Source organism: Amphiura filiformis, chromosome 20 (genome assembly GCF_039555335.1).
Source record: "Amphiura filiformis chromosome 20, Afil_fr2py, whole genome shotgun sequence".
Classification (NCBI taxonomy): domain Eukaryota; kingdom Metazoa; phylum Echinodermata; class Ophiuroidea; order Amphilepidida; family Amphiuridae; genus Amphiura; species Amphiura filiformis.
In genome coordinates this window covers 50,385,887-50,406,081 of record NC_092647.1, presented here as the reverse complement: position 1 = coordinate 50,406,081, position 20,195 = coordinate 50,385,887, and the positions used below count along the sequence as shown (strand labels likewise).

Here is a 20,195-nt window from a genome sequence, read left to right as displayed (position 1 = left end):
AACAAATAGGGTGTAAGATAATGAAAAAAGGTGTCATTTGGTGAAAAGGGGTAATTGGGTGGAGAGTTTTGCCTTAAAAAAACAGGGGTACATATATGGAGTCCCACCCTTCCAGGGCTATTTTTAACGTGTCTCACTGTCACGTTAGTGCAATGAGATAAAAGTGTTGATGAAGTAGAGTGCGTTTCAAAATTAAAAAATTGACATTTTACCTGAATGTGACCGTAAGAAAGGCTCTACCATTGTCTACTATTAAAGCATATCTACACGGATTGTTAATTGTCACTGCACGAATATTGTATCTCGGCACGAACGTGACAGTGAGACACGTTAAAATAGCCCCTGCACCCTTCCATAAGTATATCAAATTAGTATGATGAAGGGATGAAAGAATACAAAATTGATTCATCTTTTCACCATGTGTGTCTTTTATATCATCTCACTTCCTGTCCCTATTATCATATCCTGCATATTCGTTAATTTGATTCATTTATTTTTTTAAATTTAATTGGACACAGGCCAACAAATCCCCTGTGAGTTTTAAAGGGGGTATATTTAAAAAAAATCTTTACATAGATTAATATTATTAACACCACAATAAGTTCCTTATTTTCTGAAACCGCCAAATGGCTTTTTTAAACTAAATTTTGTTCTTATTTTTATATGCAATAATGTATTAGTTAAAATCCATGTGTATTTATACAACTAGAGAATGTATGCTATGATGATTAAAGCATTCTCAATGCATAATTCGCAATGCACATTTTACAGATAAAATTACATGCATCGACAAACTTAACTTTTATATAATTCAAATAAATAGTCTAACCATTTTAAAACACGAGTATAAAACCTAGAAATGGTAAATAAGTACTGTTTGCTTAACAGTTTCAATTCAGTTAACCTACGTAATTAACTGCTTGTTGTCCATCCTTAAGTGATCTTATACATATGTTATCTATATATATTCCCAGTAGTCAAGGTGCGTACGGTGTATCTGGTCGTAACAGCCACAGATTATAAAATCTGTCTAAAACTAAAAAAAGTTATTAAGTAGGAGAAAAGTCTCGAATACATATCACGGTCTACTTGTATAATTACGACCAAATCGGAAAAACGTCTCTCAAGCTTTTTATGGGTAATATAGTTGAATAATATGCATAGCCTAAGGGCTGTGGAATGAACGTTTAGACAGTATTTCTGTGGGACGTGAGAGCACATCAGACATATCGAATTGCATTCTGAATACGAAGAATGTCCTTCTGATATCAAATAATTTTGATTTTTTTAATTCGCGATATAATACAAATTTTATGGCAAATTATTAAAATTGATACATTTGATATTTAACAGCCCTCGAAGTAAACTTTATTAATCTAATAATATGTACTTAAAGTGTATGTAGCTCGAGGTCATTTGAAAGATTTCTTTTCCCAAAAGGACCTAAAATTTGATATTTTGAAATTTGCGATATAATACAAATATTATGACAAATTATTAAAATTAGATATTTTTAAAATTTTTGATATTTCACAGTGCTCGAAATAAACTTTATAAGTCGACGATCAATTGAAAATTGTGGACATTCCTGTTGAAGATTTTTTTCTCAAAAAGACCTTTTTTGTGTGTTTTTTGTTTGAAATAATAAATCAATATCTTCAATACAAAAGGTCAAAATTGTCAATTGATCGTCGGCTTTTCATTCCAGCTACATACACTTTAAGTACATATCATTAGATTTATAAAGTTGATTTTTTTTAAATTCGCGATATAATACACATTGTGTGGCAAATGGTTAAAAATTATATTATTGATATTTAACATTGGTCAAAGTAAACAATATTTTGAGTGGTGGATGCTGGCGCATCCGTGGTATCCACTACTACGCTTATTCTCATTCTTAGTCAGTTAATATTATTTCAATAACTAAACACTGTACTATTTAGAAAACATTCAGTTACCGTCATGACCCCACCCCCCCCCCCCTTCTTTTTCTAAAATGAAAGAAACTTGTCTACCATTTTAGTTACGCGATACTGCGATCTCGTTCGCGTATTTAGTCTCTGTCCCCGCCGATTTGTGCTCCTTCGTCACTAAAGGTTTGTTTAGTGACGGAGGAACACAAACCGGCTGAGACCGAGACAATCGCGTAGTATGCTCTATAATGCGCTACATACTCGCGCCTCAACAAGTGTTTTCCCCAACAACGCGGCTGCTGCCGTCTACCGTGTGATAGACGGCATGCGGACACCAATGAAATTCAACCCTAACAAGCTAAGCCACAACCACTAACTAATAACTAACTGTAAAAGGTAGCTTCTTCATACTCAGCATAATTATACATTGGAAATTCATCTACACAAAAGGGCATATATAATATTGATACCTTTTCCAGATTTTTATAGGTAAACATAATAAGATTTGATTCACTGGAAACGGTAAAAAATCGTAAAACATTTCCACAAAAATTATTTGGCTTACTGTATAATACAGTAAGCCACAGAATTAAGGTAAAGTTATGTTCACCCCTAGCCCTGTATATCCTACATAAAGGCAAATATGTCAAAATTAAAACAAGCAACCAATACCTCTCACTCCGTAGCTCAGACTTAAGACCTTATTTGTTGAAATTGGTTGAGAATTAAAGAAACGGTGATCTGAAACCTAATGAAGAAACGAAATCAAAAGTTGCACTTTGTGTTCTAATCAATGAAAGCACGTACTAGTTTTGTGCTAATCAATGGAAGCACGGCGCTAGTTCCCTTGTTCGCGAACGCTTTGAGTACAAATCAATAGGGCATGCAATGGAGCAAACTGCAACTTTTAAATTGGCATATTCCTTGGCTCTTTGGATCGTCGTGTCTTTATTTCTTAAACAATTTCAACGATTAAGGTCTTAAATTCGAGCTAAAAGATGCACTATTGGCTGCTGCTTCCAATTATGATATATCTGTCTTTGTTTAGGATATACAGGGGGTGAACATAACTGGTACCTTAATTGTTTGGCTTACTGTATTATCTCCATTTCTGCGGCACTGAATCCTGATTTAAATTTTACTTAGTCTAGAACAAATTGAAAAAGATATTAAAACAAAATTTGTTCAAATGGTAGACAAAGCCCTTTTAAGCATGGAAAATATGAGAGTCTACTCTTTGCAGAAGCTGAGATTCAAACTAGATTCTTGTCATTTGCTTGGCCAATTAATACACAAATATAAAATGTATACTGCGCCAAAAAGTATCCTTACATATGGAAAATAAATCATAATTTTAACGCTAAACCATTATTTGGTATTTTTTTATAGATGCACTATCTAATCCTACACATTATGACACCCCATTAAATCCAATGTGACCTCAAGAAATAGAGTTACAAGTATTTGATTGGACGAAGTCCAGTATTAAAGGTGACCAACTGGTCTATACAAAGCGAAAAGATTCCAACAAGCGCAACAATGAGACAACACGGTTTCTTAATCAAGCTTTATTTAAAACAGTGTTTAAAGCAATTTTTCTTCTCTGTACTTTTCACAACTTTTATTTTATTTGTATTTTGTTTAAGTTCTTTTGATCCCATCAATATCTTGTGTGGCCACTTCTATTGTCCATAACGGCTGTGCATCGTTGTCGCATGCTCCAGACCAGGCGTGTATAGGCCAGTTTGTCACTTTTAAAACTGGACCTTCGTCTAACTTTACTTCTTGAGGTCACATTGGATTCCATCGGGTGTCATGATGTGCAGGATTAGATAGCGCATTTATTAAAAAATAAATTTACCCACATATGGTTTAGGTTTAAAATAATTGTGAGGGTTTTGTTTTTGGGTGTTTTGTTTTTGTTTTGTTTTTTGCAATTGTAAGAATACTTTCTTGGAGCATTATATATAATGATAAGAATATTATGTGGTGAAATATGGATTCTTCCATTCAACAAAGCTTGGAAAGCGTACAGTTTTATTCAAGATTTCAACTGCTACTCTTTATTATTACCAGTCAACAGATCTAAAAGAGCCAAAAATACCTCCAAAAAGCTTAAGTTTTAACAGTAACTCATAATTAGGATATACATACAAATTAATAATGGCGCAATTTAATTTAGGGATGATCCGTGGAGTCAAAACTACTGATACAAACTTTCACCTAGAGCTTACCTACGAAAATGGGAAACCACGTGGCCAAAATCAAAACCAAATCAAGGAACTTAAAAGGGCACACTGTTTGTTGTCAACGCCTGTTTGATCTGTGTTTGCAGATTTAAATATTATTAAATATACTGTAAAATGATTTATTAATTTACAAGAGCTAGTACTCGGAAGTTATAAAGCGGTAAAAAACTAAAGTAATGGTATTTCTATTTCTTATTTCGACTGCCATGTTGTTGCATGTTATCATAGTAGTTTAGTTTATTTTCATCCATTCATTTATTCATTCATTCAATCAATAAATCATTCGTCCATTCATATTGTTCTTTTTGAACAGTTTCAGACACCAAACTATTGCAGAATTAATCCGTAATATACAGCTATTTGTAGACATCGTGTTTTCAACCATTGCATTTGTATAGTTTTAATTATGTTTTGCTGTCTCTTTTTCTTCAAACATTACGTCACACATACACGATAGTTTTAACGTTTGTCATTTTATTTTCATTCCATAAGCGACTTAGATTTACTCATCCATTCATTCACTCAGACTCATCATATTCATTCAATTGTATATTCAGTGGCGTAGCCAGAGATGGGACTTCCTAGCAAATCTTTGACAGAAACGGTTCATATGGAAGATGCAGACATTTCAACATCAACATAAGATGAACTTGTTCAGTCCAATTTTCCAAAAAGAGACCTGAGGCATCTGGTTGTCACATGTTGAAGGTTGGCAACAGGTGTCATGTCGGAAGCATTTTGTGTCAGTTATTACCCCTTTTTTAGCTAAAACGTTGGTAAAATATGAACGAATCGTTTTAGGGTCTGTAGCGTATTTTAAAACATGATGGATAGCATACATAATGCTGATATACATCGCTGAGCGATACCGATTGGTGTTTTTGTTGTTGCTGTTGTTGTTGCTGTTTGTTTGTTTGTTTGTTTGTTTGTGTGTTTGTTTGTTTGTTTGTTTGTTTTGTTTTGTTTTGTTTTCTTGTCAATGAGGTCTTGCGCTTTTTGATGCGTTGGGAAAAGCGCCCTACCTTATTGGTCAAATACCAATCGCTCGTCGCTCAATGATGTAATATAAATTCGGCTTAAGTGAGCGGAAGGGACATTCTCAACCTATATACTTGAAGCTGGGGATCTGGCTATACCTCTGTTTATTCATATCATAACATAGATTAACCATAAACAACATGTCATCTTTCATATTAAAGTCATTATGGTACCACGGTGTTGTATCAACATTAAAATATAGACATTATTAATAATACGGATTACATTTGTTGGTTTAATGCAATCTTAGAATTAACAGAGGGAAATATTCTACAGCAAACGAGTAAGTAGAGGCCGTTATAGTCCACATTTTCCTTGTACCACACTCTATTCACATCATACAGGTTTCTTTTAAACGCTCGAGACATGTGTTTGTTTGTTGGTGTGTTTGTTTGATTGCTTGTCTTTGTTTATTTGTTTTGCTATAGTGTTATTGTTGTCGCTTTCGATTCTACATCTTTCTAAAAGTTTAAACTGACATTCAGCACAAATATCCAACTAACCTTGAATTTTCGATGTGTATCTTCATCAGAAGAAGTCCTAGGATGTTGCGATAGACTTGCCCTTTTGTTGATCATTGGCGACTTTTGGTCGAATGAGGGCGTTGTAGAGGGTTGGCAATTCCAGTCCTTGATTCTACATCTGGCTACGATGCTATCGGATTGAACACAAATATAATATTTTTTATATTAGAACCATTCCCGCAATTGACACTTAAACGGCAGTTTCAATTTGAGCTAAACCATGAAGGAAAATTTACCTTCTTACGTGTATACGTTTACACGTGATGCTCAATTTAATTGAAACACCACGTGCATGCGTAACAATACAAAGGTTCCTATTTTTATGCAGTTCTGTCCACTTTTAATAATATGATAAATATTGAAAAGAATTAGTAATAAACAAATCATACATCTGCATGTTTTCTCGTGCCAAGCTTCTTTCAAAGAATAGTCTTTGAATTATTAAGTTGCTTTGAACATTCTCCAATACTTTCTCCTCTTGTAAATAGATAGTGAATATATTTTTCACCTAATGATTTCGAGTCATAAATATTGCATTTCTTTATTTATTTATTTTTTTGAAATACACTTAATCCAGACTCTTTATATATACTGTAGGCTAATTCATCATTCCGATGTTCACTTTCGCAACCAGTTTTATACTGTCGGTAGAGACAGTTCTAGACTTTTCTTCAACATCTATGTAAGAAATGTGGTGCTAATTATAATATTCTCAAAATGAGATGTTGCTAATTTTTCAGTGTGTCACAGTCAAGTTTGAAAGAGTTACATTTCAGATAAAAGCATCGGTAAAAGTGTCAGCCAAGCTAAATCTGTAAATCTCAACAATTACAGATATTACTCGCATGTAAAAAGAATGAGACTATTACGATAATTCCCGAAAGTCTTGCAAATTGAACCCCTAATTTGACCCTATGTACTTGTCGATACGTACATCGTTAGTACACAATATAATACGTTCGCAGTCATGGATGAAAGTATTGTTTAGAATAATAGAAATCGGACGGAACCGGATGGAATCGCCGGTGGAGTTTTAATTTCATCCCTAACCAAGTGCGAAGCGACGAATACGAACCTTGCAAAGGTTATGGGATTTTATAAACAAAAGTTCAATAATAGGCGACTGCACACGAGAGAGAGATCCGAATCAATGCGCATCAATGCGCTCGCCTGGGGTATGCATCCATAGTACAATTGAAGACCGAACTAAAAAGACTAGTTTGCGTCTGACGTCAGGCCAGAGGCGTGGCGTGATTGGTTGCTAACCTGCGCAGTACGGCAGTTTGGGTCTGGTTGACAAGACGTCATACGCAGACTAGTCTTTTTAATTCGGGCTTCAATTATAGCAATAGTCTACACGGCAATCTGATGTGCATCCGGAAATGATCATGACGCGATGTCGCGTGTGCGTATATAGCGCTCATGCTCGCATTGTCTCGCACAACGCATTGGGAGCACGGTGGCCCTAGCGGAACGGGCACTGACTCATAATCGGAAGGTTGCGGGTTCGAGCCCCGGCGACGCCATCGTGTTGTGCCCTTGAGTAAGGCACTTTATCTCGATTACTCCTCTCCACCCAGGTGTTTGAATGGGTACCGGCATTCTTAAATGCTGGGAAGGTAACAGACTCGCTGTAGAGGAGGTGTAGCGATCCCCCTATAGCAACATTACATGGAGGAGTCTGGCCCAATCGCTAATGAAAGAGAGATGGGCACTCCGATCACTGTTTATACAGGATCGTCTCCTTTACTTGTCTCGCACAAGAGGACCGATCCGCATTGATCCGCATTGATACGGATCCCGCTTCCGTGTGGAGTCGACCAAATGTATCATTTGATTTTTGTTTCAGCTGCGAAGAGAGCAGACATAACATATATTGCTTCAGTTAATGGCGAGAACAACAACTTAGCCCAAAGTATTAGTACATCAGATAGGGGTACAGGGTGCCAATGTCTAGAGCGATGTCAAGTAGGACATGGTAAGAATTGTTTATCTGATGCTGCGTTAAAGACACTATCATTGAATCCGGTGTTAGAGAAACAATTTCTTAGGAATGGCTTAAACATTTTTTTTCATATAAAAAGGACAACAACTGAGAAAACAGCAATGTTGATACAATTTCTGATGATTTGTTGTTGTTGTCAGATATAGCGAAACTGATAGTGTCTTTAAGCTATGCGCTTTCCCAATAAGCCTTTTTGAAATATGGCGGGCACAAAGGGAGAGGTCGTACTTTGACGTGAGAAGCATACAAAAGATTACTCACTTCAAAGTACGCTCTCTCCTTTTGTGCCTGCCATATTTCAAAAAGGCTTATTGGTAAATAACACACGTATCCATTATCTACGAATACGATAAGGGAGCACAGCACCAAATCCTGCCACATTTGGTAACCCTTTATAGTTCCCGTAAAACATAATGCAAATCAACTTTGTATCCAGATGATTAACCAAGGTTGTTAGTTATGATCAAATTAAAAGTTATATTCAGAATATCACAAAAAGTTCCCAAAACTAAACAAAACTCAACAAACAATGTTCTATAAATAACGCTTTAAGGAAAGGCGATCAAAATTAGACTGGTTCTATTTTGGGAAAAAAAACACGTTCCTAGCGGCAATTTTGCGTAAAAGTTGGCAACCAGCTTATTTTTGTTAATTTGGGTATTCTGAACTCGAATCTGTTGTCTGCCAAGCAATATTTTGAGACCGTGACCCTCAAAAAGACCCCCCCCCCCCAAGATCCCATAGGATCATATAGGGGCAAGAATTAATATTATTCCAATAACACTTTCAAACATGTCAAATTATGCGTCTGCCTCCACGGATCCCAGAAATATATATACTGTTTGTGCGTGTACGACCTATCGTTAAGATGTTATGGGACACAAAAGGTCACAGGTTGATTTGCTTGTTGTGTGTAGGTCAAAAGTCAAAGATTCTCCAATGTTCGTAAAAGTTGAGGCAAATTGTGCGCCTAGCTTAGAAGTTTCATAAAAAGAATAGTTTGCACTATCTGCGATATCTAGTTAGCATGTTACACAGCAAAGAGTCAAAAGATATGCAGGATTCCATAGGATTCAATGGAATTTGTATATAATATCATCTATCTTCTGAACTTAACATCACAGATAGTAAAAACTATTTTGTTCCTGAATCCTTTGAACTTGAGTGAGGAACAGTTTGCATCCATTTTTACGAAAATCGGAGCAACTTTACTTTTTCACCTCTGTATAGCATGCAAATTGACCTTAGACCTGCTGAGCCTCATACAGGGTATCCCAAAAAAAAGGTCCCTCATTGCGCCCTCTTTTTCTCCTATTTCAGACAAGTTGATCAAGTACATGTTGGTATGTAAAGAAGCCTGTAACCGTTAGCTTTAATAAACCGAAACAATTATTTCAATCGGCTCATAACTTTTGAAGATATGCCATTTTAAAGAAATGTATCCGTTTTCACCCTGTCCACAGAAGAGATTTAGCTACTTCAAATATTGAAAAGTGCATGAATATAAACCATTCCTCGATGATAACTTTATAAAACTTTATTTTAGGGAATGGGCTTTACCGGTGGGCTTATGGGTTATGGATTTTGTTAAGTGTCATTAATTTGGGCGAAATTGATGTGGGATGGGACTTCTTTTGCTATACTTGCGATTGCTTCTGTTTTTCTCGGTTATTTTATGCCTTTTTGTTTTATTATGTTTCTTACTTTCTTATTTATTGTTTCTTGTTTTCGTTTTATTGACAACATAAGTCATTTCTCTTTTTGGAATAAAAGGTAGCCCTGAAAAGGGCTGTTTAGTTTGTCTTTGGTTCTTTTGAAGTGAGTTTTCTGTGCTGATCTGCCCTCCACCTGGTTGCCTCCTTGACGAATACAGGTGTCAGTCCTAGTCCTCATTGCATCAATTGCGTTGCGTACCAACCTTGTGCGCCGGATACTTGCGAATATAGCAGTAATACGTTTGCAAAGATCTTGGATTTTGCCACAAATGAAGAAATCAAGTGGTGTGAGGTCTGGTGATCTTGCAGGCCACTCCACAGCATGACCCATTCCAACCACTCTGTTTGCTATCCGTGGACAGAGTGAAAACTGGTACTTGTCTTTAAAAGGGCATAGCTTCAAAAGTTGTAAGCCGATTGAAATAATTGTTTTGATTTATTAAAGCTAACAAGTAAAGGTTTCTTTACATACCAAAATATATTTGATCAATGTTTCAAAAATAGGCGAAAAAGAGGGCACAATGAGGGGCCTCTTTTTTGGGGGGACACCCTGTACCTTGGTAAATATCGCAAATACGTTACATTTTGTGATCCTTAGACCCAGACAAATAATTTTACATGTTTTTTAGTGAATTTGGAGCATGTTTTATTTTTGCCCCCTATGTCTTTTTTGAGGGTCACGAGGGGTTCCAATATAGCTTGGCAGACAAAATATTTGAATTCAGCCTACCCAAATTAACCAAAATAAGGTTGCCAGCTTTTACGCGAACTTGCTGCAAGATGCTTAAATAAACACATATTTCCGAAATAGAACCAGTCTATTTATGCTTTTGACGTGTTCAAAGATTACAACGAGAAAATCAATTTAGCACCGAATTTAAATATTTAAGTATGACAAGTGCATCACGCACTATATAGCATACGTAAGCTCCCATGTCATTCAACCAATGTGAGCCACCAGCCATGGTCGGTTTAACTTCGCAATGCCCTTAAGACTATGTTTTGTTTGTCTTGTAAATGTTTATGGATAGTATCTCCTTTTACTCTATGTTTCTTATTTAAACAATGTTGAGCATTTTGAACGAGGAGAGTGGCTTCTTCATCAAATGAATATGTATTTCTCGTGCAAAACAAAAATAATCACCCAATGCTCAAACAGTCTCTCATGGGTAAACAAGGTGTTGACTTGCACATTCAAGATAACTCCGGTTCATCCTGTGAGTCACGTGATTTGCTTTACCGCTCGACGCCGGTTCGCTATCTCTAAGGACCGCTATCTCTAAGGATCGCTATCTCTAAGGTTCGCTATTACTAATTACAAAAAAAAGGTCCACTATACCTAAGGTTCGATATCACTAATATAATTCGTTTTGGTGATTTACTAATATTATTTAAGGGTTTTTAACTTTGTTTATATATTTTGTGTTACTCTCCCATTGGATGTTGTGTAAAAAATTTTCCCTGTTTTGAATTTTATCCATTGCTAGTGTGACACTGTTGTATCATTTTGGATCCATCCTTTGGTTCCCTGCTGGTCAGTTGGAACAGATTTTCCCAGTTTTTATATAATATTATATATTTTGTGACTGCATTTTGGCGTTTTCAATGCGTTTTAGGCTTACCGTGAAATTAACACTGATATCTGGATATACTCCTCCTAGAATTGTCTGATGGTCGACTATTGCAAACAACAGAATTCTGATGGCTCGGGATAAAGGTCCACTAGGTGTTCCAATATTAATTTATGATTTTAAACTTTTGATCGCAACACAATATTAGACATACCACAAAATGTCGGTCGTAACTTCGACCTTCATCGCGAGACTGGCAACCCAAGTTTGGAATCAATGACGTTTTGGATACTTAACAAGAACACTTGGTCGTAGACTCTTGGTATTGAGTATCGGCCCTCGTCACGGTTGAGTGATGGTTGGTTGACTCTGATGTAGATGGCCTCTTTGACACCCCTTTCGAAATACTTCCCGGTCGAGGATCTTGACTTTGTCCAAGTCAACTTGGTGTCCCGGGGATACGATGTGGGTGAGTTTGGATACTTCTGACAAACTGCAACTTGGAAGACGGTGCTTAAGGAATCTGGCTTTCAAAGATCGTTCTGTTTCGCCAATATAAGATTCCGAGCACTGGCCAAAGAAGTGGGGACTTTTATTTTGATGCGTTTATAAGGGTGTAGTGCTTTGAAGAGTCAAGTAGCAGAAGTATACTCAAGTGTGAAATGTTAAGTTGTACGAATTTCCCCGCCGTATAATGCCACAGAAAACCTCTCTTTATAAAATGGTGAGTTGTGGGTGTACGAGTCATTTTCATTTGCACATAGATGTATGTGTGATTTATATATACTTAAGTTTGTTCCTAGAAATGTCTTTAGAAATTTTCCTAATATTAAACTATTTTCCCATAAAACCCCATTTTTTGCTTATATTACAGGGTGCTTAGAGTGTCTGAAAACGTGTAGACGTAAGTATGACGGTTTAGATTACAATTTATTCAAAATCTGTAGATATGTCTGAGGCAAAATGATTTGCAAAATATGAAGAGCTTATTTCCAAACCGTGTTAAGTCCACAACCCCATGTGTCTCATTTACTTGTGTGATACAATCACAATTACTTTGACAAGTTTGACATTAGCAACAATGAGTTGTACCATCAACAAGCTATTATTTACCATAACAATGCTGCATAACAATATGCAAACTATTGTTCTCATTTGGGAATCAAAGCCCTCACACAGTATTGTTACTGTGCGTCCATCCACTGTTTGCTTTGTAATGGTGCATCCAACTGAAATTATAATACCTAGCATCACAACACATTGCAATATCGCACAGGGAAATCAGAAACATGAGATAGTGGACTTAACCAGGTTTGTAATTAAGCTCTTCATATATTGCCTTATATACTGATGGATAATGTATTGTGGTATACGATAGAAGAAAGGTAATATTCATCAAAGAATTATCCAGTCTCTATATACATTTACCTATAAATCTAGATGTTAATTTGTGTTTTTTCTTCCAAACAGAGGAAATGAAACAATTGCAATTTGTACAACCAACAATTGACAACGTCCGACAAGAAACAATGTCAAAAAGACAGCCTTGTACATGCAACGAATTTTGTCCGCGGACACAAAACCCAACATCCGGTAAGTTATCTAGACAATTGCCTTAGTTGCTCTGCTTCTACATATAAATGTGTAAAGTATTGAAATAAAATGATCTATGCAATCGTCTGTGTTAATTCTTACTGAAACCAATAAAATATCAAACACAATTCAAAATGTTTTTAATAATGTTTGCTTACGATATTTAAAAGGCGATTCGGAGCCTTCAGGCTATATTTTCCAGTTTTTTTCTGCATTGGTATAACTTGATCTGATAGGAAATGAGTCAGGAAAGCCACTGTTCACATTTATATTTCATTGTGTATTGCAGTTATTAAGTTATGACATATGATAGTCCAAAACGAATGTTTTCGCTATTTCCCCTTTCTGGAAAAGCATGCACATGTGGAAAACTAAACCCTATTAGAATAAGCTTTGGGATCCTCTTACGTATTGAACCCATACCTTTCTCTGTGAGTTCGGCTTTATTTTTCCAAATATCTTAGAACAAACACCGCTAGCTCAGGCACCGCTCCGACTCACCTTGAGATCAAATATTCATTACAATTTATCTTGGTTAGATCGTTCATAAAAGTTTTTACCTTTCAATCTTAACTGCTAATACTTTCTTTTATTTTTACAGTTTTAGATGACACAATAATAATTGTCTTGTTCAAATATGAGATTGTCTTATTGTTTGACAAGAGTCCATTGGGTATCCCGATACTAATAGTTTCGACTAGCAAAAGGGATATCGAAATAGTCAGGGTTTTTTTTTCGTTTGTGTGATTTTTTTTTAAGTGGCAGTCAATTCAGGGGGACAAGCCTAAACTGTGGAACTCAGTCTTCAATGATAGCCAGGCATTTATCTATTTCAGACAATAGCTTGGGATTATTGGGACAGAGGTTATCTTTTGAATTCTTTCATGACCTCTGAAGCATAGTCAAGTCTGTCAAGGACACTCGGCGCGAATCGAAAGACCATATCACTCTCCACAAAAGAATATCAAAGGTCATAAAACACCAATTTGGTGTATTCCGCTCCCAAGAATATGTTACTAAAGACCTGTGCCTGGGACATGCCCAGGTCCAATTTCTATAGACGAATCCAATGAGCCAAGTGATGGTCAGAATCATCATTCTTTTGTCTACGTGTAACACGGTTGATGGAATGCAGTTTAAAATTCCCGGCAATGCCGCACCATTTCACATTTCAGGTGGGATGTCATCTTATAATTATAACGCATGGTCCAGACCTTCTTGAATCATGCCGCAATTCAATTTCCTTAGTTGTCATACGCGAACAAAACTCCAGACTATTGTTTAGAGTGGGTCTCTTACAAATTGTTGACTAGATTAGTAAATTGACATCATGAAGGATGATTTACGGAAGTGTTGTCCAAATATTTTGTAATTCTGAATAGGGCATACAAAAGGTTAATGATATCTTACGTAAGCTGCAAATGGAAACTAACATATGAATCAAACTATTGTATATGAATGAGGTAATGTTAATGTATAAGATCTCACACCACCAAATCAGAGTCCCATAGAGATATGTGCTAAATTTGCCTTTGGAAAAGGTCATTTTTTCTTCACAGGAGCGACTCAGTTTTAAGCGACAGCTATGATGGTTGAAATCAGCCCTTGCCTGATCCCTCTGGCTGGGAAAAAATATAGGTTGACCGTCATTATTTTTTAGGACTGGCCTCGAAGTCTACGATGTCTGGGAATTGCCTATTTTACAGGCAAAACCATGCCAGTGTTTCTGTAAAGAAAAGGCTGCTTAAAATCATTAAAAGTTATTTGATCTCTCCCATCTGTGGTACACTTGCAGGAATTAATATTACTAATCATGACCAATCCAAATTATGCAAATTTCTGCTCATTTTAATGCTTAAATTGAGAATGCATGGGTTTTTCTAAGAAGTGAAATTAAGGGCGCACAACCATATAATTCTATTTGGTGGTGTGAAATCATAATGAGGTAACCTTTGCTTACAGAAGCTACAGACACACGAATATTTTAGCGTGTTGACGTCACTCACGTCCACGACCATTTCGTGAAATACATATCATTATCATGGAGGCGACAGAAATTAACACAAAAAGTAACTTCGGGTTAAAGTTTCTCTCGATCAAACAACTGTCGCAACTATTCTTTCTAATATTCCACTATCAAGTACATGTACATTTTAAAAACCATAAAAATAATTACAAATTAAAAGCCCATTTTTTATAATGAAGTAGTTCAATATAATTAAAGGATTTTCTACTTGTTTGTCTTTGTTTTATTTGTTTGTTTGTTTGTTTTTTGTAATATTTTAATGTTTTTTGATTTTTTGATATTTTAAAATAATTTGGTATACTGTGATTTGCCTGTAATAAAAAAATAATTATAGGAATATAAAAAAGCATTTCTTTCCTGTTCAATTTATCCAAATAGTGGTACTAAAAAAAAAACATGTAAAAAGTCGTCATTTTCTGTAATAGCACAATTTGGATATTTTATAACTGATTTAAATAAGTATTGGTTTTTCAGCTATAGACATCAAGAGAATAATGGTACACCAGTTTTTTTCACCCCTGTATAATTATCCTAATCAAAGACATGAATGTCACAATTAGAACCAGAAGCTGTATCTTTTAGCTCGGATTTAAGGCGTGGGGTATGGGCGAACTTGAAGTACAGGTATCTGGAGAGGGGAAGCAACGAGTTACCCCCAAATCACAGCGGCAGGTAGTCAGTGGGCCGCCGAGTGTTAATATATATTTATTTTGGAAGGTTCGTGTTTGTTTTAAATTTTGGGGCGTTTTCCCAAAATTTGATATTTTTGGTGATATTTCAAAAGAGCGACATGCCAAAGACAACTCTTTGGGCACATAGTTTGTTATTGTTATTGCAGTTCTTTTCCACATACCTACGTTACCATCTGCTTGGGTTATTTAGTAATATTATATATTTTATGTCTGCAATTTGGCGTTTTCAATGCAATTTAAGCTTATCATGAAATTAAAAAAAAAATCTGCTCACGCTGCTTTTAGAATTTTTACCTGATCGTCGGCTTTTGCAGGCAACAGAATGCAGATTGGCTCACGATAGATGTCGTATTATGTGGATCTATTGATGATAAAATTACTTTGAATTCCTTGTAACAAGATGATAACTTACCTCTGTTTATAGGGTTCGTCGCTGTGGCATAGAAAAGCCGTGGCCTTTAGCGCCGTATCAATATCTCGAAAAAGGGTACGACTAGCGAGAATGTGTTCATATTTCCCGCATGAAAGCTTGCGTCAGCGCCTAAACTATACTATTATGGATATGTTGGTTGCCCATTATCAAACATGTGCTGTGATTGGTGCTGCTCTTTGTATAATGCCAGAACCGATTAGCAAGCCGCCAATGACCGACCTTTTTACAGATTCTTAATCTGTTATCATGGTTATAAAGCATACAGATAAAAGACTTATTGGTTTAGAAGCTGGTCAATGGATAATCCGTCAGGGCACACACCAGTTTGACTATGTAGTGAAATACCCATTATTGATTAGGCGCGGATATTAAATGCACAGCTCCTTTGCGTGTATAGCAGAAAATTATAAATAATAGAATGTTTGGAATTTAGTAACTAAAATACAACTGCATTCTGCATTATGTATTTATTTATTTACGGGTCCTATGTCTATTTATTTATTTGTTTATTTTCTGACATTTGGATAACATCGTACATTAGATAAATATCAATATTGATTTATTCTATTCAGCAATATCAAGGACTACTGTCAAAACTCTCACAGCAAATAGCTAGTTGGCTTAGTGGTAATGCATTGAGTTTCAGAACCGCGAGGTCCCGGGTTCGATTCCCAGCTCTGCCTAATTTTTATATGGAAAAATATCAACTTCTGAACTCCTAACTTATTTGGCGCGCGATCTGAGCTATTCATTTTCTGATGGCTGTGTCTCTTGCAGGCACACTCCCTCTGGAATCCAAACCAGGTTCCTGCCCATTACCCCTCCCTTAAGACTCATGTGTTGAAATCGGTAAAGATATAGAAATCACAAGGAAGATGCAACATTATTTAAAAGTTCCAGATTGCTCTATCGGATGCCCTATTGATTTGTAAATTGTACATAAACGTTCTCGAACAATTGATTTCAACAAATGAGCCTGGGGCACTCAACTTTGGAGGTGACGCGTATGTAGGGCTGTTAAGACCCCTTTTTCAGCATCGCTGTCACCCAAAGACCCCTATTTTTTACGAACACATGCTCTGTCACCCGAAGACCCCTATTTTTCCATTTGATCTGTCACTCAAAGACTCTTACATGTTCAATTTGAACAGCAATTTTTATTTATCACTGATTTTGTTACTTATTTTGAAAAATAAAATGACAAAGAAATTTGAAGCCATTTAGAACTAGAAATTTGATTTTCGAGGTTTCTGTGGCGCTTTTTCGGTTCTCACCCAAATATTCCATTTAAAAAATAGGTCATGTACCATCCAATGACCCCATATTTTTTACATTTTGCTCTCACCGAATGCCCCTTAGTGCGAAAGTGCCAGCCCTACACCTATATCCGTTTCAAATTGAAGTGCCCCCCCCCCCCCGGGCAAATGAAGTCTCAAATCAGAGCTATAAAGGGTACAGGTATTGCCTGTTGGTTTTAATTTTAAAATATATATTTGTCTGTGTGTAGGATATACAGGGGTGAACATAACTGGTACCTTAATTATTTTGATGTATGTATAGTGAGTCGCTGGATCTTTAAAAAGTGTAGCAAAAAATATGAATGGCCGCTATTAAGTTAATCCTCGCCGGCTTTATAAATATATTATTAGTAAACCGACGGCCTCGTGTAACATTTTAAAATTGATGCAATACATCATATTTGACACAATTCCCTATGTGTGGATTTCATGTAAACAATTCCCTTAACATATTTATTTCAGTTAATGCCAGCCGGTGTATGCACTGCCTTTTTGCCTGTAGTGTCCGTAAGTTTAAAATAATAATGAAGTGAATTCGAGCTTCTATTCACAGTAAATACCAGTGTCACCATTATCAAGCTTTATCATCTGATATTTTCATCATATCGTCATAAGTATGCAGTTTCATGAAAACTGAATCATTTTGCTTCCATAGTAACGTATTTCATTAATTTGATCTTTGAATGTTGTTATCGTTCTTTCATAATTTCATAAACATGATCATGTATTCTAATCCTCTTCCTCTTCGTCTGTCTTTTGTCTCTGACTGTCTTTGTCTGCTCTCTCATGACTCTCCTCTCCTCTCCTCTTTTCTTCTCTTCTCTTCTCTTCTCTTCTCTTCTCTTCTCTTCTCTTCTCTTCTCTTCTCTTCTCTTCTCTTCTCTTCTCTTCTCTTCTCTTCTCTTCTCTTCTCTTCTCTTCTCTTCTCTTCTCTTCTCTTCTCTTCTCTTTGTCCCTTCCTCTCCTCTTAATCTTTTTTCGTCTCTCTCATGCCCTCTCTTTTCTCTCTCCTCTTCTCTTCTCTCTCTTCTCTTCTCTTCTCTCTCTTCTCTTCTCTTCTCTTCTCTTCTCTTCTCTTCTCTTCTCTTCTCTTCTCTTCTCTTCTCTTCTTTCTCTTCTTCTCTTCTCTCTTCTCTCTCTCTTCTCTTCTCTCTTCTCTTCTCTCTTCTCTTCTCTTCTCTCTTCTCTTCTCTTCTCTCTTCTCTTCTCTCTTCTCTTCTCTCTTCTCTTCTCTCTTCTCTTCTCTCTTCTCTCTTCTCTCTTCTCTCTTCTCTTCTCTCTTCTCTTCTCTTCTCTTCTCTTCTCTTCTCTTCTCTTCTCTTCTCTTCTTCTCTTCTCTTCTCTTCTCTTCTCTTCTCTTCTCTTCTCTTCTCTTCTCTCTCTCTTCTCTTCTCTTCTTCTCTTCTCTCTCTCTTCTTCTCTCTCTCTCTCTCTCTTCTCTTCTCTCTCTTCTCTCTCTCTTCTTCTTCTCTTCTTCTCTCTTCTCTTCTCTTCTCTCTTCTCTTCTCCTCTTCTCTTCTCTTTTCTTCTCTTCTCTCTTCTCTTCTCTTCTCTTCTCTTCTCAGTTGTACTTTGCTCTGTTCTTACATAATGTATACATCGATTAACGTCCACCTTCTTCACTATGTACAAATTTGTTCCGATCTTTCGATCGACCATCAATGTTTGGTCGATTAAATATCAATTAAATGACTATTGTTAATTGTGATAATATTTATATCATTCATTTTAATTATCAGTCGATTGTCCACATTGTTATATCAAAGCAACATCGACGGCCGATCCTAAGCTGGAACAAATTTGCCTGCGGTGCCTTCGGGTTTCAGTCGCAGACCTTATATAATTAAAGACAGAGATAAAAAGACTAGTTTGCGTCTGACGTCAATCAAATTCCCTACGATCCTTGATTGGTTAATAGCGCGTAAAAGGAAGGTCGATTTATCTGGTGCCGATCGGAGAAGAGGAATAGCAGAACATGGCGAAAAATTACGTACTTTTACAAGGCATTGTTGACATGGTGCCTTCGCGAAAAAAAGTTTCCTACTACAAAGACCTAACTTTTGAGATGGTTTGTATGTTTGAAGGTGCAAAATTAACAATAAGGCGCCCGGTTTTACCGCCGCGTTCAGCAACTCATATCATCACGACATTTGTAAACAAACCCTGCTCGACTTTGATTGACAGATGACGTCAGACGCAAACTAGTCTTTTTATCTCTGTCTTCCAGTATAACTCCTTATTTCACTCCTTTGTTTTCTGCAGTGGTCATCTCCAAATTACTAAACTTTTTTCTGCAGGGCTCATCTCCAAATTTTACTAAACGATATTTTTTCATATGAAAATTTTGATCTTTCGTATTGAAGATACATATATGTTTCCTCAAAAGACCTAACATTTTTAAGTATTTGGGGGTGTGGAAAGGGGAATCACCGATCGATTGCATCAACTACGACATTATGCGACAGAAACTTTTTTCTCATTAACATCATGCAAAGAATAATCCCCGGTATAAAGGTTTGCATATTGTAGAATAAATATTTTAATTCGAACACCAGCGTTCATTACCTCACTTATACAATATTTGTTTAGTGCTCTTCAACAAGTACGAAATTAACAGAATAACACGGTCAGACGTTTTGCTTGTAATACGACAGTGACCGACTTTTTCCCGCCAACATCATCTTTACATCCATTATTTAATGAGTTGTACTTCTAAGTAAAAGAGCATTGATTATATTATATGTACATGTATGTGACACGATCTGGTCCCATCAAAATCGGGCTTAAACAAATGTTGTGATATTTTAAAATGTGTTTTCATCAATTAAACCTGTTTCACATGGGGATTGTCATCATTTTGAAAACTGAGTAGGCAATAATTTGAATAATTGGTGAAAACACGTTTTATAATACCACAACATTCATTAGGACCCGCTTTTTATGAGACACCCTGTGAAAGGCGGAAGCGGGGTATACGTTCCCCCTATTTAAAATCCTAATAGAGGGAAAATTGAAGCAATAATTGCCCTGTGCATCTTACTTTTCAGCGTAACACACCATGCTTTGGGTTAAAATAAGGTTAATCGCAAATTAATGGGCGCTTTGCGAGCACAGGCACATCAATTACCAAATTTC

At 36.3% G+C, this 20,195-nt stretch overlaps 1 protein-coding gene across 1 annotated transcript in view; it reads left to right on the top strand.

Annotated features, from left to right (window-relative positions):
- The window catches only part of LOC140142368 (uncharacterized), a 92,461-nt gene that overhangs the window by 57,794 nt on the left and 14,472 nt on the right, over positions 1-20,195 (top strand). Inside the window, exons 2-6 of the mRNA XM_072164336.1 lie at positions 5,454-5,486; positions 7,577-7,705; positions 11,893-11,922; positions 12,489-12,611; positions 17,523-17,567. Of these exons, the coding sequence (XP_072020437.1) occupies positions 5,454-5,486; positions 7,577-7,705; positions 11,893-11,922; positions 12,489-12,611; positions 17,523-17,567 (360 nt within the window). The remainder of the gene's footprint in view (positions 1-5,453; positions 5,487-7,576; positions 7,706-11,892; positions 11,923-12,488; positions 12,612-17,522; positions 17,568-20,195) is intronic.